This window comes from Capricornis sumatraensis, chromosome 5 (genome assembly GCF_032405125.1).
Source record: "Capricornis sumatraensis isolate serow.1 chromosome 5, serow.2, whole genome shotgun sequence".
In the NCBI taxonomy this organism is placed as follows: Eukaryota; Metazoa; Chordata; class Mammalia; order Artiodactyla; family Bovidae; genus Capricornis; species Capricornis sumatraensis.
Window position 1 is genome coordinate 28803012 of NC_091073.1, and position 24205 is coordinate 28827216.

General features: G+C 37.4%; 1 protein-coding gene across 1 annotated transcript in view; it reads right to left on the reverse strand.

Moving 5' to 3' along the window:
* Positions 1-496: 496 nt before the first annotated feature.
* Positions 497-24205, reverse strand: part of MEOX2 (mesenchyme homeobox 2) — a 73995-nt gene continuing 50286 nt past the window's right edge. Inside the window, exons 2-3 of the mRNA XM_068973379.1 lie at positions 19123-19295; positions 497-721 (exon numbers count right to left, since the gene is read on the reverse strand). Coding sequence (XP_068829480.1) covers positions 497-721; positions 19123-19295 — 398 coding nt within the window. The remainder of the gene's footprint in view (positions 722-19122; positions 19296-24205) is intronic.

Below are 24205 nucleotides of genomic sequence, written 5' to 3' on the forward strand. Positions count from 1 at the left end.
TTTCAGGCACTGTGGCTATTTGAGATAAAAATGGTTCATGGTTTATTCTTGAATAGTAATGTAATTGTCAGTGCAAGCGAGAGCAAATACCTGCCCACTGTCACACACATGACCTCAGACATCTGCAATGTTCAAAGCCAATTCATCTTCTGCATCTTCACTCTGGAGGCACCTTCAATACAAATGCTTCATAGTTTGCTCTTGATAGCAATTTAATTTTCAGTGCAAGCAAAAGCAAACACAAAGGCTGCTCACTGTCATACACACGACCAACACCTCTGGAATATTCACCTCCATCTTCTCTGTGGAAGCATCTTTCGTAAGTGGCACTTAGTGTAAACCCTCTATAAATCATGAAAAACAGACTCGGGATGCCTGAACTTAATAATATTAAAAATCAAGGTCATAGTCCTTTCTCTGTGTAAACGATGTTCGAGTAAGGCTTGCCATCACCACATTTCTTTCCTGAGAATGGAGCTGGTCCCCTCTGTCTGTATCATAAGTGTGCATGCTCAGAGCTGTGGTCACTGTCGTGGCTGTCTTCGTTTGCTAGCGAGTCCCCTGTTTGCTGGAGGGTGGCTGCACCGATTCCCGAGAGCTCTGAAGGGAGGAGTGTTCCCTTTTTCACATTGACCAGTTCCTTTTCTCGAGCGGCAGCGCCTTGCTGTCCTCCTTTTACCCTCTTCCACTTCATTCGCCTGTTCTGGAACCACACTTTCACCTTTAACAAAGAAAGGGAACAAGTGAAAGAAAGAAAGGGAAACGGACAAAATTTTTTCTTCCATTTCGGTCATCAATGAAAAAAAAAAGGCTTTTCAAAAGCTTTTACAAACACACTGTGAAGTAATGAATATGAAAATAAGTCACCATTGAATTTAATCAAGGCCCATGTTCATAATAATTTTAAAACATTCAGAAGGTACCAAGTCCTGTATTGTGTATTTTATGACATCTGCTAAGTCGCTTCAACAGACCCTGATGCTTGGAAAGACTGAAGGCAGGGGGAGAAGGGAACAACAGAAGACAAGATGGTTGGACGGCCTCACTGATTCAATTGACGTGAGTCTGAGCAAGCTCCGGGAAATGGTGAAGGACACGGAAGCCTGGCCAGCTGCAGTCTATGGGGTCGCAAAGATTGGGACACGACTGAGTGACTGAACAACAACAAAGCAGCTTCAGTCGTGTCCAACTCTGTGTGACCCACAGGACCGGAGCCCTGCAAGCTCCTCTGTCCACGGGATCCTCCAGGCAAGAGTACTGAAGTGTGTGATCAAAACCCCATCATTTACATCTCCTGCACTAGCAGGCAGGGTCTTTACCACTAGCCCACCTGGGAAGCCCATTTTATGACACACCATGTAAAAGAATAGATGGGAAAGTGCTGTATCATTTTAGGTTGTTCAAGGGTGTTTAGTTTGTAAAGAGTTTCTGTGCATTAGAACTACCATTCAGTAATTGTTTTGGTCAAACAACACCCACTTTGCCCCCTCCCCCTGCTGTCAGTCCCTGGACCAATCTAAAACATACTCAGGGAGCTACTGATGAAGCTCCATCTGGAATGTCATTCTGTGCCACCACAGTCCACTGCTTCACTCACAGAGCTTTATTTGGCCATTTCACCTCAGAGTGAGTTCATCTTCTTTGAACTATGCTTTTTCTCATCCCTTAATACTTTGATTTTACATTACAAATATGTGGTTCTGATTTCCTCAAAACAAGATCAAAATTTTTCCCTGGTACTGTTGTTCAATTGCTCAGTTGTGTTTGACTCTGTGACCACATGGACTGCAGCACACCAGGCTTCCCTGTCCTTCAATATCTCCCAGAGCTTGCTCAAACTCATGTCCATTCAGTCAATGATTTCCCCTAACCATCTCATCCTGTGGTCCCCTTCTCCTCCTGCCCTCAATCTTGTTCAGCATCAGGGTCTTTTTTCAATGAGTCAGTTCTTCGCATCAGGTGGCCAAAGTATTGGAGTTTCAGCTTCAGCATCAGGCCTTCCAATGAATATTCAGGGTTGATTTCCTTTAGGATTGACTGGTTTGATCTCCTTGCTGTCCAAAATTTTCACTAATACTTGTTAAATGCTAATACTGAGTTTGTATATTATGTTAATCACATCAGCTTTGTAGAGATATATTTTCCTTCTAAAATCTTAATTGAAGTTACCTAATATATGGCATCTGGTCCCATCACTTCATGGGAAATAGATGGGGAAACAGTAGACACAGTGTCAGACTTTATTTTGGGGGGTTCCAAAATCACTGCAGATGGTGACTGCAGCCATGAAATTAAAAGACGCTTCCTCCTTGGAAGGAAAGTTAAGACCAACCTAGACAGCATATTGAAAAGCAGAGACATTACTTTGCCAACAAAGGTCCGTCTAGTCAAGGCTATGGTTTTTCCCAGTGGTCATGTATGTATGTGAGAGTTGGACTGTGAAGAAAGCTGAGTGCCAAAGAATTGATGCTTTTGAACTGTGGTGTTGGAAAAGACTCTTGAGAGTCCCTTGGACTGCAAGGAGATCCAACCAGTCCATTGGAAAGGAGATCAGCCCTGCATGTTCTTTGGAAGGACTGATGCTGAAGCTGAAACTCCAGTACTTTGGCCACCTCATGTGAAAAGCTGACTCATTGGAAAAGACCCTGGGGGCAGGAGGAGAAGGGGACGACAGAGGATGAGATGGCTAGATGGCATCACCGACTCAATGGACATGAGTCTGGGTGAATTCCAGGAGCTGGTGATGGACAGGGAGGCCTGGCGTGCTGTGATTTATGGGGTCGCAAAGAGTAGGATAGGACTGAGTGACTGAACTGAACTGAACTGAATATATGATAGAGTCTTCCCTGGTGGCTCAGATGGTAAAAGCATCTGCAGTGTGGGAGACCCGGGTTCGATCCCTGGGTTGGGAAGATCTCCTTCCGTGATTTAGCATGCATGCATATAATAAAACAAAAATTGTACGTATGCATTAAATGACCATCCACGGCCACAACCATAATAATGGCATCATTTCATTTTCTTGTTTAGGAAGAAATTAGTTCCTCTCCTATTGCACTTCTCATCTTTGTATCTTCTTATTAAGCTAAGTAAGCTAAGTGTTCCTTTTACATTGCATTTCTCTGCCTACTCCACTCAAAGTTACCACCTGCCTGAATTTTGTGTTTATCATCCCTAAGCCTTTATTTGGGCTTCCTCGATGGCTCAGTGGGTATAGAATCTGCCTGCAATGCAGGAGACAGGAACGTGGGTTTGATCCCTGGGCCAGCAAGATCCCCTGGAGGAGGAAATGGCAACCCACTCCAGTATTCCTGACTGGGAAATCCCACGGACACAGGAGCCTGGCGGGCCACAGTGAAAAGGGTTGCAAACAGTCTGACACAACTGATCACACAGAGCACAAGCCTTTATTTGAAACAAACAGAGACAACAGCTTTTTTCACCACACATGGACCCTGAAAAGTACTGTTTAATTCTTCCTGTCTTAGGTTTATCAAAATGGAATGCTTTTAACCATAAGACATGTTTTTTTTCTTTTTTTAATACTGTCCCATTTTATTTGGTTTCTTTTTTTTTTTTTATTGAAGAACAGACCCTGATTCTGGAAAAGATTGAGGGCAGGAGGAGAAGGGGACGACAGAGGATGAGATGGTTGGATGGCATCATCGACTGGATGGACATGGGTTTGGGTGGACTCCGGGAGTTGGTGATGGACAGGGAGGCCTGGTGTGCTGCGATTCACAGGGTCGCAAAGAGTCGGACACGACTAAGCAACTGAACTGACTGACTGATAGCTGTTTTACAATACTGTATTTTTGCTGCTATATAGCAAAGTGACTCAGTTACAGATTCTTTTTCATATTCTTTTTCATTATAGTTTATCACATGATATTGAATATAGTTCCCTGTGCTATACAATAGGACCTTGCTGTTTATCTATAGTATACACACCATTAACTCTAGGTTTCTTGCCTAATCCATGTTGATTCAAGGCATGGCATTCTTTTTTATGATTGTGTGCGATTCCACTCTGTGAATATATCACTGTATACCCACCCATTCCCCTGTTCATAGACACTTGAACTATTTTGTTTTTTCTTTTATAATTGATGTTGTTATAAATATTCTTGTAGTTATGCTGTGATAAATGTGTGATAGAACTTCTCTGAGTATACATCCAGGAGTTGCCATCAGTGGGCCACAGGGTATATGAATGTTGAATTTAATGTGATAATATAGAAAAATTATTTTCTAAAGTTACATTAATATTCACAGTCCAAAGTGTAAGAGTTCTTATTGATCCACATCTTAGTGTCACTATTTGGATTTATAATTAGTTTTTTTCCAATAAAATGAACATAAATGTTATCTCACCATGTTCTAATTTTCCATTTCCTGATTACTAACAAGGTAAAGCATCTTTAAGTGTTTATGGTCCATTTGTATCTCTTCTTTTGTGAAATGCCTCCACATCTGTGGGTTACAGTGAATGTTTTTTGATTTAATTTCATTCCTTATTTTGTTGTTCAGTTGCATTCCTTATGGCCTCATAAAATATGCTCCAGACGCTAACTTAATGCTTTGGGGTTATACGGCTGTTATTACAAGCTATCAGTTTACAGCGTGTCCTCTTCCTTTCCTTGGGTATCTTTTGATGATCAGAAACTCTAAAATTTATTACATTCAAATTTATCAAATGTTTCTGTTATGACTATCTTTTTCATGTCTTAATTAAAAATCTTTCTTCTGAGACCATTAAGATACTCTGTCTTCTTTTAAAAAGTTTTAAGGTTTGCATTTCAAATCGAAGTAAGTGCTTAACTCTGACTATTGATTTTAGTATATACTGCAAAAAAATTTCTAAATTTACTTTATTCCAGTTGTATAATAAGTTGTTCCAAGACCATTTAACAAATAGTCCACCCTTTTCCCAGAAATTATTATTTTCAACACTGTCATATGTCAAGTTTCCACGCATGCATAGCTTTACTGATGTACTCGGTTGTTCTCTCCTTTTGACAAAAGCATCATCTTAATTATTATAATTTCATAGGAAGTCTTCATATTTGACACAGATAGTTCTGTTTTATTCTACTCCAGGAATATTTTGAATATTCTCCATTTTCATTTTATAAACAATCTCAATTTCTGTAAATTCAAAGTACTAAGAGAAGCTAAAGAGAAAGATACTATATTTCTAAAGATGTATTTATTTCAGTGGTCTTCAAATCACAATAAATCACAATACTCCATCAAAATTAATACAGTTTTCTCAGCTGCTGGCACGAAAACAATCTTTAAAGCATGTCATTTCTCAACTCTGCATTTTCATTGTTCTATCAGACTATAATTGAAATCTTGTATTATACATTCCCTGGTTGCTTAGAGGTTAAAGTGTCTGCCTCCAATGCGGGAGACCTGAGTTCGATCCCTGGGTCGGGAAGATCCCCTGGAGAAGGAAATGGCAACCCACTCCAGTATTCTTGCCTGGAGAATCCCATGGACGGAGGAGCCTGGTAGGCTGCAGTCCACGGAGTCGCAGAGAATCGGACACGACTGAGCGACTTCACCTTACCTTATTCATATATTATCCACTTAATTATAAAAAAATAAGAAAATGTAGACACTCAGAATTTGTACTAAAATAGATTGATTAAAAACAAGTGGATTGGTATTCTTGTATTATTGTTACTTAATAACCAAATGATAAGTTGTGATTTTTAATCACATATCTACTTAGGGCTAAGCAACTATACTGATAGGTGCTACATATGCATTTTCCAAACACGAATTTTTATAGATGAGGAAGTTGAGACTTAAAGGTTAAACGACTTGGCTAAGAACACAAAAATAGGTAAATGTGGTGCCAGAATTTAAACCTGGGGTTGGTTTGGCTTCAAATTGATTTTATTTTGTTTTGTTCCTGTTATATTTCAAGCTCATACTTTTTAAGCCTTCAGGTTAGAAAAGTAAAGCATATAAAGAATGGGAATGCCATCCATCTGATTAGTATCATTCAGGTAATTCTACTCAATATAATTAGGTTTGTAAATATGACACTATCTTCCTGTACTGTAATTTAGGTAATTATACTACTCAATTTAATTACCACTGTAAGCTTGACATCGCATGTTTCATTAGATCTTTTCCACATGAATTGGGCTCTACTTCTGGCTTCACTTCTGTGTGAATTTGAGAAAATTATACTTCTCTCTGCCTCAATTTTCATATTTGTACTGTTGGAATAATGAGCCTTTCAAGATTCTCCATAGAGACATTTTCTCCGTGGACGAATCCTGATGGAAGAAACACATCATCATCATTGTCACTGAAGAGTGAAACATCCAGCCAAAATAATCTTGGCAGAAAATGGGAGGAATAGATTTTGTTAAATCTACACCTATTTCCTTTTTTAGGAGAAGGGGTGCAGTAATTCTGTAATACCAGTATAAAACCTGTTATGTGCAATTCTACATGAGAAAAATGTAAGAAGACGGTATGGATTTTAGAAACAGCACAGGCTATTTTGTGATGTTTCCTGTGTCTACCATGTGAAATTCTGCCATTTCATTTTCTTAAACAGACTAATGCAAGATTTCATTAGTTGCCTCAATAGTAGTTATGTAACCAATCATAAAGGGCTTCCCAAGGGGCTCAATGGTAAAGAATTCTGCCAGTGTGAGAGACGCAAGAGTCATGGGTTCAGTCTCTGGATTAGGAAGATCCCCTGGAGGAGGATCTTGCACTAGTGGAATGGCTGTCCACTCCAGGATTTTTGCCTGGAGAGTCCCATGTGTATAGGAGCCTGGTGGGCTACAATCCATGGGGTCACAAATGAGTCGAACAAGCCTAACTGAGCACACACACACATCATACATATATGTGGTTTATAGATATGTGCATGTAGGTGAAAGCATTTGATGATTATATAATAAATCTAATAATTCTAACACCTTTACGTATTTTCTCAAGGGATCGGGCTACATATTTCATATGGGAACTCCATGAATTTAGTAATGAAACAAAACAGCAATACATGCAATGATGAGTGCACCTTATAAATTGTGAAGAAAAAGTACAGAAATTCAATAGTCAGTGTGTCCAGATGTATTTTCAAACATACTATGAAATATTGGGACAAATTAAAATAAGGAGAGGAAGATCTGGCGGAAAAGCATATATTTTTCCACAAGCATCACAGTATTAAAAACAAATCTATAAAAGTAATTTCAAACTACGTCAGTGTTGCCATTAGAATAATAACACCATGGTTTTATAAATAAAGAAGCTTTATAGTTTAATTTATTATCACTTAATAATCCAGTTTTGTTGACTAGATTGAAAAAATACTTTTGTAAGACAGCTAAAGAATAATCATTCAAATGCTTGACAATTTTTAAAATAAGAAAATTATTTTGATTAAAGTTTATAAGTTTGTTTCATGTAAAAATCTGTATTTACAAACTAAGTACAGTTAAACTAATCTCATGCTTTCTTGGTGACTTGGAATCTCTATTTATTCACTTATTCATACACTCAGTATTACTGCATGCTTAGTAATAGGTAAGAGGGGTTAGACCAAGGAATTCATACAGATAAATAAGAAATAATTCCAGCCCTCAAGGGCAGTTTACTGACTGTATGTGAGGCCTTTGGCATATACTGAGATGCAGAAAGATTAGTTTCATCTTTTACAGAATATCCTTAAATTGCTTGCAGTTGTAGTTGGTGTCATTGGTAATCCCCTAATAAGAGATTCCCTGAATGGTCCATAAGATGGCATGAACTCTACCCCTACACTGAATGTCGCACACTGCTTTGTTGCCACACAATTATTATAGAAAATGATTTCCTTCCTCTGGGAATCTCATGATGTTATTGCTACTGGCATCCTGTGTGCCTCTGCTTTTTTCGTCCTAGTAACCTAGAGTAGTACCTTAGGAGCTGGAACACTGTATCATCAAATATTTTGCATACAACTAAAACAAATCTGCCCATCTTGGAGTATGATATATAAATTTTGCAAACCTTTATTGCTTTATTTGGGCTTAAAGTCAATTTATGTCATATCTGCAATTTTTTTATTATTTCCTTTTTTAAAGTTTGGCTTTAAGGCAAGATCCCATATAAAGTATATTTTGTTACATAGTATGATGAACAACTCAGATAAAAATTTCTCCCACAAGAATCTGAGTAATGAAAAAATACTATTTTTCATGAAATCAAATATAAACTAGACTTGTAGACTCTCAACGACTGCATGAAGATAATATTTTTTCAACAAAATCTTCATAATAAAAATAAAAATGAAATAACAGCCTATAATATTAGTTGTACACATTTAAGGTGCTCAGTTATAAACCTTACTGTTCAGAATATCTGATTATTATGAAATCTCACTTCTTATCCCTTAGTTAACAAAGAATTTTGTATTCACATTGCCTGCATGATCAAACTACTATATAAATAAATATAAAAACATTTATTCACATATCAGTAAAGAAAACAGCTCAGAGAATCTTATTGTCACTAATTTGCTTAAATGATGTATTTCAGAATCTAGAAATCTAATTTTTCTCTTTAATGAAAATACTGTAAGTCAGAATCATTCTTGATATTTGTTAAACATTCATTTTATCTCTTTAATTTATTCAGTCATTCACATATGGCCTTGTATGTATAAGTTCATTTGAGGGTTCACAATACATCAGGAGAACACAAATGAAATATGTATCTGGATTGTCATACAATTTCCTAAAATGGCCTGAGGCGAAATGCTGATAGAAAGTAGAATCTGCATGATGCTACAACCCATATTTATAGAATACCATAAATGTCTGTCTTTTGAAGAAACAATCATAACACATAACATCTGGATGAAAATAAATATTTCAGTGACATATCTAGATGTCTCTAAACATCTGGAATTTGTAGATTTAATATTCCAACTGTTTCTATTTGTATATGAACACTTGAAATACTGTAGACACTGTCTAACAAATATTTATTCACATCTTTAACATGTGAAAGCATGCAAAAGAGTAACTGTATAAATACAATTTGGAAATTTCATCACACCTGTGTGATTAAATTGATCATGGCTGCTGATGTAGTAAACCTAATGTAAACAGACTCTAGTAAGATATAGTAATTCAGTGGCAAAGTCAGTAGATGAGCTGAAGAATTAGAGCCCAGATTGCTCTCTAAGGTAGGGATGAAAAATGGGGGAAAAGAAAGCTTCCTTACTCTTCCTGCCTGAACAGATTTATATCTGGTTAAGAGAAGGAATCCCTTGGCTGTTTCCAAGAAGTTCACCGGAGCTGCCAGTGGGCTCTCCTGTTCGACAGCAGTGCAACATGGGGTTGGGAGGTAGTGTGCATGCGTGTGTGTGTGTGTGTGTTTCTGGGGGGTGGGACTGGAGGGTGAAGGGGGTTAGAACATATTCCATGACTAAAGACTGAATTCCTGCGTAGAAGGGTGCCTCTCACCTTTCTCCTCTATTTTAAAACAATGTTTATGACCAGGAAATCACTTCCTGGCCTCTATAATTTTCGGTTTCAAAGGCTCTTTTTTTTTTTGTCCTTAGAATGCCTGAGAACCAGGTTCACTAATGTAGTCATAAAACATTTACTATTTCACATGTTTTTGGACAAACTGAATACACATTAGCCATTGGTAGTCATGGGCAAATAACATGTTGAACAAGAAATAAACTTTTTTTTTAGGAAACAAATGAAATTCTCCATAATAAACAGTAATGCAATGAGTACTATTACAAGACAATCGTACGCATTACATTCTCCTTTCCAAAAATGCAGCCACAGTAATAATTCACACGATGAGCAAAATTCTTAGAGGACTGATTACTTTTATTTTGACCCTTTAGAAATGTTGTAGCAGTACTAAATGCTAACAATTATACCTCTTTCTGTCAAACATGATGGAATTCAACTCAAATGACCCATTTATGAGTAAAAATTTACAGTGAAATTTTACTACTCCTAATCCTATTTCTACACAAGATTTAAAAAATGGATATGAGTTTTACTTATTTTAAGTGAAATCTTGTCACCTCAGTAGATCATGAACAAAAGACTTCAGCAAATCCGAGTGGACATATCAAAACTAAATTAGGCACTTTTCTCCATTACTGTGTTCAAAATTTCCTAAATAGCAGTCTTGAATACATGGAATTTATGTATTCTGATCCACTGCTGGTACTTACCTTGTTTAAACTACTAAGGTCAACTAGAATGATGGCCTTTGTTCTCAACATCTTGTCTAATCTCTGGTTTAAGGTTTAACAATAGCAACACATCACAACCAGTGCATACTATTAAGAAATGACCTCTTCCCTAGCCACTGTCTAATTCCGTGAAATATGTCAAATATAAATATTTGATTGAAACACATAAACTCATCATTCTTATAACAGTACAACACTAGCAATTCTTAAGATTCAATCTAATTAAATATTCTGATTATTTCTTGATGAGCAAGTTTAATATCAGAGTATATGTAAGCCCTCATTGCACTTTTATTAGATTTAGGGGCTGTCTCCAAAATTATTCTAACAACTTGTAATGGCAATTGCTACTGTCATAAGAATATATATTGACACAAATGTATTCAGTAATTTCAACAACTGGAAAAATTTTTTAAATTGAAAAACATCAGTCTTGCATAAAATTTATAAGTGCTAAAGAGAAATGAAGTTAAAATCCTAAATTGACTATGTTTCTGAGGTTTTTCATGACAAGTCATAGAAATAGGGAGATTAACTTGTAGCAAGTCTCCTATAGCCAAATTCTCTAGAAACTGTCCTTTATTAGACTTGTGTTTATTCTTTTATAGATGTTATGGAACATATGCAATGCTGTATATACATATTTAGATAACAGAACATCTCTTTAAAGTTGAACATATCAACATAAAAGTTGAATCGGCTCCTCAAAATTTTCAGGAACTTCTTAGTAAGGCTTTACCTTACATTATATGAAAAAAAAAGATTATATGACTGCAAGGATAATGTGAAAAAGGAGTAATCTTTCACAGCAGAAAATGTTTTTCTTTAACATTACACTTCAAATGATGATCCGTGTTGCAACAAATGATATGTTTCAAAATGTTACTGTTGATTTGCTGATTAAATATAAATTAATTGTTTCCTTATTGAGCAAATTCCCAAAATTAAAGCTTATTTTATATTCCACCATCAACTCACTCACTCTGTTCTATACCCCCACTTTTCTGGTCCAAGCCCAGTCATATTTAATCACTCAAAATAGCAGTCATACCATGGTGTAAGCAAAAGAAACATCTAACTGTTACTCTAGATGACTGTTTAAAACTACTCTAAAGATACAAGGAAATATCTAAAATCACGGACTACACAAGGTTACCTTGAATAGACAATATGTCTGACCTTGCAGATATAAATTCTTAGCTAAATAACTAAAAGTACTCATATAAATGTATAGAAATTAACCTAAAAAGGAGAAGGGTTGTGTAAAATGCTCAGTACAAGACAAAACCACTATTTACTTGGCCCAGGAAAAATTCTCCTTCATAGTCATCCAAAAAATTGATGTCTATTTGGAAAACACTTGGCAATGAGCCATTTAATGATTTATGAGTAACAAACAAAACATAATCCCTCTCATTTCCACTAATGGAATGTGATCCAACTAGGTGGGATTTTTCCATTTATCTTGGCAGCGGAATCATTAATTCAGTCTGTTTATTCTGGTCAGTTAGCTTACAAATCTGCAACATTGCACAAAAAATAATTCTGTGACATGGAAGAAGCTCTCATTCTTTCTATATCTGGCAGTATTGACTTTATAAATATGTCCATTTTTTACACTCTTATAGTTTTATGCAACTGCCTTCCCTCTTCATCCCACTGTGAGATATTAAAACTTTGGCATGAGCTTTTTCTAAGTGCATCTGGATGGATGAAAAAGCCAGAATAAGCTTGTCAAACTTAAAAATACCTTGGGACAGGAGGGTCTTTAGACTGACTGGCTCTTCAAAGTATTCCAAGTGACTCTGCCAATTAAGGATTATTAGCTGTTGATTGAGAACAGTATAGAAGAATACGTTGTACCTGTGAAGGTGTAAATTAGAAGCTGGATGGTTACTACAGTGGTAACTGTTACACAAAACAGCGCTGGGCTTTCCTCGTGGCTCAGACATTAAAAGAATCCACCTGCAATGCAGGAGACCTGGGTTCAATCCCTGGATTGGGAAAATTCCCTGGAGGAGGGCATGGAAACCCCCACTCCAGTATTCTTGCCTGGAGAATCCCCATAGACAGTGGAGTCTGACAGGCTACAACCCATGGGGTCGAAAAGAGTCAGACACGACTGAGTGACTAAGCACATAATTAAAATATTTAAAGCTTAACTTCGTCCCAGTGTCTCCATTTTTACTGAACATAAAACAATTTTATTTAAGTGCTAACATGGAATTACTTTGCAGGATAAGCCTCTTTTCTCTTTACCCTTCTTCTTTCTCTTTGGCCAGATGGAATTCAAAGGGGATAATAGATGTCCCCTACCTGTACAGGCATTGCCGTGTGGGAGACACAAACATAAAAGTCCAATTTCTTTGGAGATTTCAGAGTTGTTCCTCCAGATTTGAAAATTTGAGTCCTGAGTAATAGTCAAGGATTTAGCATATATTATTTTTTTCTAAAAGGAAATCTAATCATTATTTCAAATATTTAAATCACATGTATAGCCCATTGTAGAATATGTGGCAGGTATATTGATTGGGACATGAGTTTGAGCAAGCTCCGGGAGTTGGTGATGGACAGGGAAGCCTGGCATGCTGTAGTACATGGGGTTGCAAAGAGTCAGACACCACTGAATGACTGAACTGATGTTGCTTGGGTGATATAAACAAAAAAGCAGTATCTACAAATAACACATCAGTTATACATATTTCATAGGCCACTATGTAAGTTTTCTAAATAAAAGTACATTTAAAACTGCTTCTGTTTATAAATTAACTTTGATTTAGGAGAAAGTTATTTCTGTGAAATAATTTTGCTGCTAGTGGAAATGATTCAATATTTGCTGCTTTTTCCCTTCACATTATATACAACATATCTGTTCTTTCTCTGTATTTGAATCTTGAAAGGCTTTTAAAAAATAGAGAAAAAATATTTTAGGAGATTAAACATCCTATTAAAGTTTAGGGAAACACTGAAAAATATGGGAGTAAATATAATATTCTTTGGTATATACATTTAAGTTACTTTAATAAATCCCATGTTATTTTAAAGTATGGAAAAAATATATCTTTCAGTAAAATGGAATTGAAAAATTACAAATCTAGAATTAGAATATTTACAGATGGAAACCCTATAAAAGGGATGCTATTTAATATTTTAAATCAAGACATAGATTACATATATAAGTATGAATGACATTAATGCAAAATCAAAGAAATGGAATAGCTGCATCTCAATTAAAAGAAGATGAATGAAAAGGCTTCAACTGATAACTCTATGTTTATAATTTTAAAAGCCTAACCATGAGAAAATTAACTGAAAATATCTCCCTGGGATGAGAGGTATTTGTATTACAAAAGGATTAACTCACTAAGCCTTTCATAGCAAAGAAGTTTTCCCCCTCTGAGTAATAGATTTGTTTTATAGTTTATGCTAAAAGTTCTTTCACATTCATTGTAACATATAAACCTGAGTAAAAGAAAGAGAAGGTAGTTTTAATTTCCACTTTATGCCTTGGGGAGATTGTTACTTGTCTAAGAATACACAATTCCATCTGGCAAATACAGGGTTTTTGTTCTGATTTTTTCTCATAACAATTGAATTTTTCTTAGTAACAAAAACTAAAGACATAATTTTGATTTGGAATTTAGATTCCACATATATCCATTATATCTTTTATTAACTTGAAAAACTAATTAATAGAGATATAGGATAAAAAAGCTTCTGAATAATACCAAATTTGCAATTATTTGAAAACCTAATTATCTCAGGATGTACTTTTGTTGTTGTAATTTTTCCCTTTATGAGGCTATATTTGGATTGTTTCCCTAATGACCTCCAAAAATTTTTGCCTTCCTTCCATGTGTCCACTCCCGTAGGTGGTGCTCTCTTACAGAGCTTGGTCATATGATTTGCTTTAGACAATGGAACATTAGGAAACATGATCTGAGCAGAGGCTTTGAACACCTACACACACTGATGTTTTTTCTCTAAATACTCCTGGGAATACTTCTACCACTATTTGAAGAATGTCAGGGAGCCTATTAGAAGATGAAATCATGCATGCAACAGAGATAGAGACAAGCTGTCCCAGGTGAGGCTGCCTAGAACAACCAGTTCTTAGTCACCCACCAGCTGAACAGAGTTGCACAAGGTCTCTAGGTAAGGCCAGAAGTAGAACTGTCCAACTGAGCTCAGATAAAAATTTTTGATCCTCTAAACTTTGAGGAAATTAAGCGCTGGTTATTATTTAAAGCCATTAAGACTTTTAAGAGGTTTGTTACACAGCAAAGTCTAAGTGATACAGAATTTTAAAGAGACTCTTAAAAAAAAACAAAGATTAAAACTGGGTATGTGTGTGTGTACAGTATGAAAAGTGAAGTGAAAGTTTTAGTCACTCAGTCGTGTTTGACTCTTTGAGACCCCATGGACTGTAGCCTACCAGGCTCCTCTGTTCATAGAATTCTCCAGGCAAGAATACTGGAATGGGCAGCCATTCCTATATCCAGGGGATATTCCCCACCCAGGGATCCAACCTGGGTTTCCTGCATTGCAGGCAGATTCTTTACCATCTGAGTCAGCACGGAAGCCCTGTGTATATAGTGTGTGTATACATATACATATAATATAATTTTTCATGTAATTGCTTATAATTCTTTTCCAAGAACGGCAAGTCAGGAAGAAAGAAGAAATACTCAAAATGCCTTCAAATTTTCCAAACAAAATTTACAGAATTCCTCCTAAAAAGAAATCATTCTTGGCCAAAAGTGAAACCTCTACTCTATGATCAGATAATGACAGGGAACCATAGGACATCTCCAGCAAAGAAAGCACAGATTTTGACTTTTCTCTTAATTAAGAGCATAGTTATAAATCCCACATTTCTGTAGATTGCAAGCAAACTCTAGTTTCTTATTTCCTTTATGTATCACTTTAAATACAGTTACATTTCCTAGAATTCACATTCTCTTTACAAAAACATTAATGTGTAATTCCATCCCTCCATCATATTTTTTCTGTTCCCGGTTAAAAAAAAAAAAAGAGCAAAAGAGCAGATGTCTGATGATGTAGATTTTGGATCCTGCTTTCCATCATGCCAAATGTTGTACACTTATGGAGAGAACTTTGTATGTGAAGTTCAAGGGAAGGAAAATGTTGTGCTCCATAACTTAGGTACCAGTCATAATATTTAATAAAATATAAACTGCCAATAAATAGAACCACATAAAGGTGTTCCTCTGTATATTTTCACTACCCAGAATGATCCTACTAAAAGCTGAAATACAGAAATTAACAGAAGGAAAGCAAATGATTTAAGAAGTTGGATAAAATAACTCGCTCTCCTAAGATAGTATTCATTTGTCCACACCCTGTTGATATTTCTTTGGTTCCAATGGGATCCCTGGAGGAGGTGCACACAGTGAAAGAGGAAATGAGACTCTGCTCCTAAGAGTGCCAATCATAACTGCACTGTCCATAAAGATGTTTGCGTTTGCCTTTCAGGAATGTTTTTCTAAAGATTAGCAACTATTAACCATCAGTAGGCTAGATTCTTCTAGGGAAAATCAGAACCCATATATAAAAGAGTGCTCAGGAAAACTATTCGAGCAAATCATTTGCCATTCAAATAAAATCCAAGAAAGGATCTAAAATGTAATTAATTAAAATATTATTTATGTCTTATTAACTGGTGTTCACAGATCACTAATCATTTCAAAGTTTCTCTAAATGAGTGGGTACCAGAATTTTTAATTTCCGAGACAAATACAATTTCAAAAATATTTTGAGCAGTAGGGTAGATATTTACCAATGATGTATGTGCCCTTGTGCCAACCATGTCTCAGCTCCCTTAAATTTAAGTGGTACCATTGAATATTTCCAGACATTAGAGTGAAAATGGAAGTGACATGGGTCATTTCCAGGTGAAAACATTTAGAGGTCAATGCCTGAACCTCCAGCTCTTTCTTACCTCTTGCAGTTACCAAGGACACCACATGTCAGGATGCTAGAAGGTCAGACTGGGTCCTGAGTGATTATTTGGAAAGCTGGACTTGCAAAGTTAGTAGGGAGAGTGAACAAACAATAAACTTTATTCTTATGTTATTCAGATTTGAGGGTTAACGTATTACTGTGACAAAAACCCTATTCTGAGCAGTAAACGAAACTAACATGGGGTTTCCAAATTTCTATTATGTGAAATAAGGAGATTTTAACAATAAACAAGATGAATGGAGAGAGTAACATGGAAGCATATACACTGACATATGTAAATAAATAGCCAATGGGAACTTGCTGTAGGACTCAGGGAACACAAACTGGGGCTCTGTAACAACCTAGAGAGTGGGACGGGGTGGGAGGTGGAAGGGAGGTTAAAAAGGGAGGGGACATATGTATACCTATGGTTAATATATGTTGATGTATGACAGAAATCAAACCAATATTGTAAAGCAATCACAAATCAATTAAAAATAAATGAATATAAAAAATAAACAAAAGTCCTCTCCATATGGTATCATTATATAAAAGAAACAATACTTTAGAAACAAAAAATATAAGATACAATCACAGAACAAAGGATGATTCCATAAACTGAATAAACCCAGAGGGATGGGATGGGGAGGGAGGTGGGAGAGGGGTTCAGGATGGGGAACACATGTACCCCCGTGGCAGATTTATGTCAATGTGTGGCAAAACCAATACAATATTGTAAAGTAAAATAAATAAATATGACTATTTTATTCTTCAGGGAGCCCTTGGTGGCTCAGACAGTAAAAAGTCTGCCTGCAGTATGGGAGACCTGGGTATGATCCCTGTGTTGGGAAGATCCTCCGGAGAAGGAAATGGCAACCCACTCCAATATTCCTGCCTGGAGAATCCCATGGACATGGGATCGCAAAGAGTCAGACACGACTGAGTGACTTCACTTCACTTTATTTTATTCTTCCTTAATTATATCATTATGCTGGGCAAAAGCTTCATCATGAAAAAGAAAATTAATCTTCCCAATGATATTTGAGAATCACAGATCCAGATATCTAGAATTACAGATCATGATAACCACACCACGGTGTGATCACTCACCTAGAGCCAGACATCCTAGAATGGAAGTGAAGTGGGCCTTAGGAAGCATCACTATGAACAAAGCTAGTCAAGGTGATGGAATTTCAGCTGAGCTATTTCAAATCCTAAAAGATGATGCTCTTAAAGTGCCAGCAAGTTTGGTAACTCAGCAGTGACCACAGGACTGGGAAAGGTCAGTGTTCATCCCAATCCCAAACAAAGGTAATGGCAAAGAATGCTCAAACTACTGCACAATTGCATTCATCTCACATGCTAGGAAACTAATGCTCAAAATTCTCCAAGCTAGGCTTCAACAGTATGTGAACCAGGAACTTCCAGATGTTCAAGATGGATTTAGAAAAGGCAGAGGAACCAGAGATCAAATTGCCAACACCCATTAGATCAAATTCTAGAAAAACATTCACTTCTGCTTCATTGACTAAACCAAAGCCTTCGTCTGTGTGGATTACAACAAACTGGAAAATTCTTCAAGAGATGGGGCTACCAGACCCTGTCTCCTGAGAAATCTATATGCAGGTCAAGAAGCAACAGTAAGAACCGGGCATAGAACAACAGACTGGTTCCAAATTGGGAAAGGAGTACGTCAAGACTATATATCATCACCTTGTTTATTTAACTTCTATGCATCATAAGAAATTCTGGGCTGTATGAAGCACAAGCTGGAATCAAGATGGCCAGGAGAAATATCAAAACCCCAGATATGCAGATGACACCACGCTTATGGCAGAAAGTGAAAAGGAACTAAAGAACCTCTTGATGAAAGTGAAACGGGAGAGTGAAAAAGCTGACTTAAAACTCAACATTACAAAATCAAAGATCATGGTATCCAGTCCCATCCCTTCACGGCAAATGGATGGGGAAACAATGGAAACAGTGAGAGAATTTATCTTCTTGGGCTCCAAAATCACTGCAGATGGTGACTGCAGCCATAGAATTAAAAGATGCTGGATCCTTGGAAGAAAAGCTATGACCAACCTAGACAGCATATTAAAAAGCAGAGACATTACTTTGCCAACAAAGGTCCGCATAGTCAAAGCTATGGTTTTTCCAGTACTCCTGTATGGATGTTAGAGTTGGATCCTAAAGAAAGCTGAGCAACGAAGAACTGATGCTTTTGAGCTGTGGTGTTGCGGAAGACCAGAGAAGGCAAAGGCACCCCACTCCAGTACTCTTGCCTGGAAGAGTCAGACACGACTGAACGACTTCACTTTCACTTTTCACTTTCATGCATTGGAGAAGGACATGGCAACCTACTCCAGTGTTCTTGCCTGGAGAATCCCAGGGATGGGGGAGCCTGGTGGGCTGCCATCTAAGGGGTCACATAGGGTCAGACATGACTGAAGTGACTTAGCAGCAGCAGCAGCAGCAGCAGTTGGAGAAGACTCTTGAGAGTCTTGGACTGCAAGGAGATCCAACCAGTCAATCCTAAAGGAGATTGGTCCTGAATATTCATTAGAAGGACTGAAGCTGAAGCTGAAATTCCAATACTTTGGCCACCTGATGGAAGAACTGACTCATTTGAAAAGACCCTGAAGTTGGGAAAGACTGAAGGCAGGAGGAGAAGGGGACAACAGAGGATGGGATGGTTGGATGGCATCACCGACTGGGTGGACATGAGTTTGAGTAAACTCCAGGAGTTGGTGATGGACAGGGAGGCCTTGCATGCTGCAGTCCATGGGGTCACAAAGAGTCTTACACTACTGACAGACTGAATTGAACTGATCTAGATATTTTTTAAATGGTGAGAGAAGACTGTTGACCCAAAGCAACTAAAAATATATAATGACAATGTCCAACATTACCTGTCTTTCAGTGAGATCCAGATTCACTGCTATCTCATATCGCCTCAGTCTGGTCAGATAATTATGATGGGCAAATTCTGCTTCAAGTTCTCTGATTTGCTCTTTGGTAAAAGCTGTTCTTTCCTTTCTGGGTTTGCTGTTGACTTCTGACTTGTAATTTCCTTCCTGGGAGTCTGGTGAAAAAAAGTAAAAGAATTAGATTTAGTTCATTCACTCAAACACATTCAATCATTTCATTTAGAACAGAAACATTTACTGAATAACTACTTTTCCAGGTACTCTATTAAACACAGTAAAAATAGAGAGAAACCAAAGACAGTAAGATTTATCTTGACAGGGTGAGATAAATTGCATTTTTTTCCTATGTGCCCTGAGGTGACTCACAGCCTAATTGGGGCTGTGTATAGTTTTCTTCTTTTGAAATATCAATATACACACAAAAAAATAACTGTTCTTAATATGCTTCTCTGGTGGCACAGATGGTAAATAATCTGCCTTCAATGCAGAAAACACTGGTTCAGTCCCTAGGTTGGGAAGACCCACTGGAGAAGGGAATGACAACCCACTCCAATACTTGCCTAGAAAATTCCAAGGACAGAGGAGCCTGGCAGGCCCCAGTCAATGGAGTTGCAAAGAGTCAGACATGACTAAGTGACTAACACTTTCACTTAATATGCTATTATAATATTAATAACAAGAAAAACAAAGCCTCTCTATTAAACAAGTTTTTATCTAAAACTATTCAGACACAAGATTTCTTCTAATAAGTTTTTCAACATAAATTCTTGACTTCTAAGTTTAATTGAACAGATGATCCTAAAAATAGTGGTGACTCAGTATGTGATTATTTGAGAAATTCAAATTTAGCAACTAGACCACAAGTCAGTTCAAGCTCAGACTAAGCATACATAAGTGTGTATACTTAAGTGTGTGTGTGTGTATGAATGAGTGTGTCTGTGTGAATTTATTGCCTTTTCAATTTTTATTGAAGTGCAATCTCCTTAAAGGCAATAACAATGCTCTATTCTTGCATAATTCTTAGGGCAAAGTAGAATCTATAAATAAAATTTTGCTCATTTAACTCAAAATATGAAAAGAATTTTAAATGATTTTTCACTATATATGAGATAAACATAAGATGCATAACATCTAACATAGCTAGCCAAACACAACATCTTATAATGTCTTATAAAAATGATAATTTACAGTATATCATGGCATTTTTTTCCCTAAAAGTTCAAGACATAATTAACGTAGACTATTTTCTTTATCAGACTTCCCCTGTGGCTCAGCAGTAAAGAATCTTCCTGCAATGCAGAAGATGGCGGTTCGATCCCTGGGTCAGAAAGATCCCTTGGAGAAGGAGCAACCCAGTCCAGTATTCTTGCCTGGGAAACTGCAAGGTCAGAAAAGCCTGGCAGGCTACAATTCATGGGGTTGCAAAAGAGCTGAACATGACCAAGCAACTAAACAACAAAATCAAATCTTACTTGTCCATATAATATCCCTGATACGTAGGTTAGAAGATATTCTTAATACTCATGCATATATATAGTGCAAGGAGATCCAACCAGTCCATCCTAAAATAAATCAGTCTGCAATATTCACTGGAAGGACTGATGCTGAAGCTGAAACTCCAATACTTTGGCCACCTGATGTGAAGAACTAACTCATTTGAAAAGACCCTGATGCTGGGAAAGACTGAAGGCAGGAGAAGGGGACAACAGAGGATGAGATGGTTCGATGGCATCACCGACTCAATGGACATGAGTCTGAGTAAACTCAGAGTTGGTGATGGACAGGGAGGCCTCGCATGCTGCAGTCCATGGGGTTGCAAAGAGTCGGACAGGACTGACTGACTGAACTGAACTAAACAGCTTTATGAAGGGTCTTTTAAAGCAATATTTGCTTCTTCATCTAATGATACTTAAATATGCTATGGGCAAAGATGCTGGGTTTTTTTTTAGTGCTCTTTTCCTGTCTGGCTGAGGGAAGTCTAGCTGAAGTTAAGAGGGGCCTGCATAATGGAAATCCACTAGACAAGGTGGCCTAAGCTAAACAGTTTTGATTTGATTCTTACCAGGATCAAAGCTGGCCAAATGCAAAGTTTCCTAGGTCTAAGTAGCAGCCCTGGGTTGGAACGATCCCCTGGAGAAGAAAATGGCAATCCACTCCAATATTCTTGCCTGGAAAATTCCATGGACAGAGGAGCCTGGCAGGCTACAGTCCATGGGGTCGCAAAGAGTCTGATATGACTGAGCGACTAACACACACACACAAGTAAGCAGCAGTGGCAATAGGTCAAAACTTTGGCATGCAGGGCCATTATTTCTTCTCTGCGTGATCATGGGCGTGTTTCACTGAATGGTACGGTGGCGCTGTCGGAAATTCTTCAGACTCATAGATCGCATTTCTGGGCTTGTCACATAACCCTATATTGACTGGCTCCCTACCTTCGCAGGGCAGGCAGGCTTTATCCAGTGTGAAAAGTGGTTTGTGACATGTCAGACACAGGCTGAGTGTATTTTACTCTAAGCTACTGGGACCGGATGAGTTAGTTATTATGTGATGTGTGAGCTCTCAGGTCGGCTGTGTTTACACAATGCCAATTTACCTGGCTCTAAGTGGAACCTGCTGTCCATTATCCACTCTTTAAGCTACAGATTTGCAAACTTCCACATCTTCCGTGCATTTTGCTACTCTGGTAACGTGTGAACAAAACTTTCCGACGATTGCTTTCTTTTTTTTCCCCCTTAACTTTTCCATGGGCTGTTCTGGCAGAAGCAAACTCAGTCACAGCCCAGAATATTCAGATAGGTCCCTCTCACAAGGATGCATGTTCTCACGTGAATCAAAAGTATTTTCGCCAATTTGGAGCCACATTCAGTTTGAAATCTGTGGCTAATTATTCTTTATGAGGGGACAATGCTTTACTCCCTTCAGTATAAGTCTGGAAACTGACAGCAAAGCCAGAGCATTTTTTCTCATGAGCAATTCAATTTGAATGATTCATGGTTAACACATTCCCTTATATAAGCATGAATGAACAAACTCACATTGAGGAAAGCCTATTAAGTGGTGTTTATTTTTGAAACCAATCTCTTTTAACTTCTCAGTATTCAACAGTACTTCAAAAATACCACAGACACACACAAACATACAAAACTTGGGCCAGTCCTTGGAAGAAGGGTTACATGCAGTGTATCTATCTATATACATGCCCCCTGAAACTAGAAATACACAAGAAGATGGTTTATACATCCCATGACTGAATTGGAACAAAAGTCTGGCTATAATTCAACATTTATATCCAAAAGCAACTTAACCAAGTGCCTGAATTCCAAATCTAAGTAGCTCACAAAGTGAAATCCAATGACTAAAACCACGTGAACTGTGCACAGTTACATTTACAATGATCACCCAGGAATAATTACATTGTAATTTACATGACAAAGAGTGGGTATGTGCATCTTGACTTCATTACCTAAAAGAGACTGTCAATGCAATTTAAGTAGAATAGGACCAATGTCAATTAATTCTGTGGGCACTTACACTCTTGGATCTATGATTCTGTTGTGGTTTCCACCCATGATGCTCCCACTTTTTCCTTCCTATTAAAAACATGCTCCTTGGGATTGCATTTCTGGACTTCTATAATCTTGGATTTCAAACATCTTTTTGGACGTTTCTTGCCTCCACTTTCAAAAGTCCATCATTTGCTGACCCTTAAGCTCCTTCTGCCTTCACCTGACTAACTCTTCCTTGGTGGAAAATGGGTGGGAGCCTTGGATGAGGCTTTTGGCAAATGGCAATTTAGCTTCCATCTGTTTCCCAGCTGTTTCAACTGAGGCAAAACTCCCTCCGTTTTCTTCAGCCTCCCATATCCTACGCCAAATGGTAGGTGTTGAGGGAGGGGAGTCTGGAAACTGCCTTCCTTTCTTCCCTACAACCACAAACAAAATGTCACCATCTGTACAGTACATTGCAATGTAAAATATTACAATTGTTATTTCTCGTCTCAGATACTTTAATGCACATGCGGGTGCACTCTCACACTCCCTCATCGCTTGGAGGAAATGTTGACTTATGTGTTCAGGTAGAGCTGGCAGTCCCAGTTCTCTAACCTTTTGCTCCCTGGGACTATGCTAATGGAAGAAGTCTGCAATACTTCCGTGGAGGATAAAAATTGCCCTCCAAGGATCATTTCTGTCTAGCATTTAGAACTTCTCCACATGTGACTTTTTATTTCCCCTAGTGCAAGAGGATGCCAAAAGATAATAATGTTTTATGGAAGACAAGTAATGTAAGGGCTAGGTCTGTTCACTAGTGGCACAGAATACCTCTTAGCAAAAGAGAAATAATAAAAGTCTGATTGAGTATATTTTTGGCTACCCTGAGTAAACTTATTAACTCGTTTAAATGAAGAACATAATTTACCAATGTCTGTAAAAATATCAAAATGTAAAGGAATGCTCTTATAGCTCAGACTAAAATGAATACTTATTTCATATTCTGAAGAAAGAATGAATGTTAAGCCATAGTCTATAGTTCTTTGCAACTTTTTGTATTAATGTTTTGTAGGCTATTCAAAATGAGAGATGCTCTGCTATTAACAAAGCTCCACAAATAGCAGATACTGGAAGCTAATAATTATATTTACAGAGGCATAAGAATTGTGGATAGAGGTAGGGAACTTAATAGAATAATCCTATTGATGCTAGTAATTTTCACATTTAAACAGGAAATCACCTGTCTTATGAGAAACTTATCCAACTTGCTACTCAACATTTTTAATGAGTGGGCATTTCAAACTTTCCAGGGGTTTTTTTCAGGGTAAACGATCTTCCCCAGGGGTTTTTTAATCCTCTAGCTGATTCACTCTCCAGATCTGAGAACCACAGCCATTCTAAGCTTCTATTACTAATGAATGTGTCTCTTATACATTAAGTGAAAAAAAAGGGGGGGGAGGTTGAAAATTACTGTGCTAAATCTAGAATAGAAATTAGCATTGAAACCATCCACTATTTCTTACAGCATTGATATGAAAAATCTATAGCCATTATAACAGTTTCTCTTTACTTAT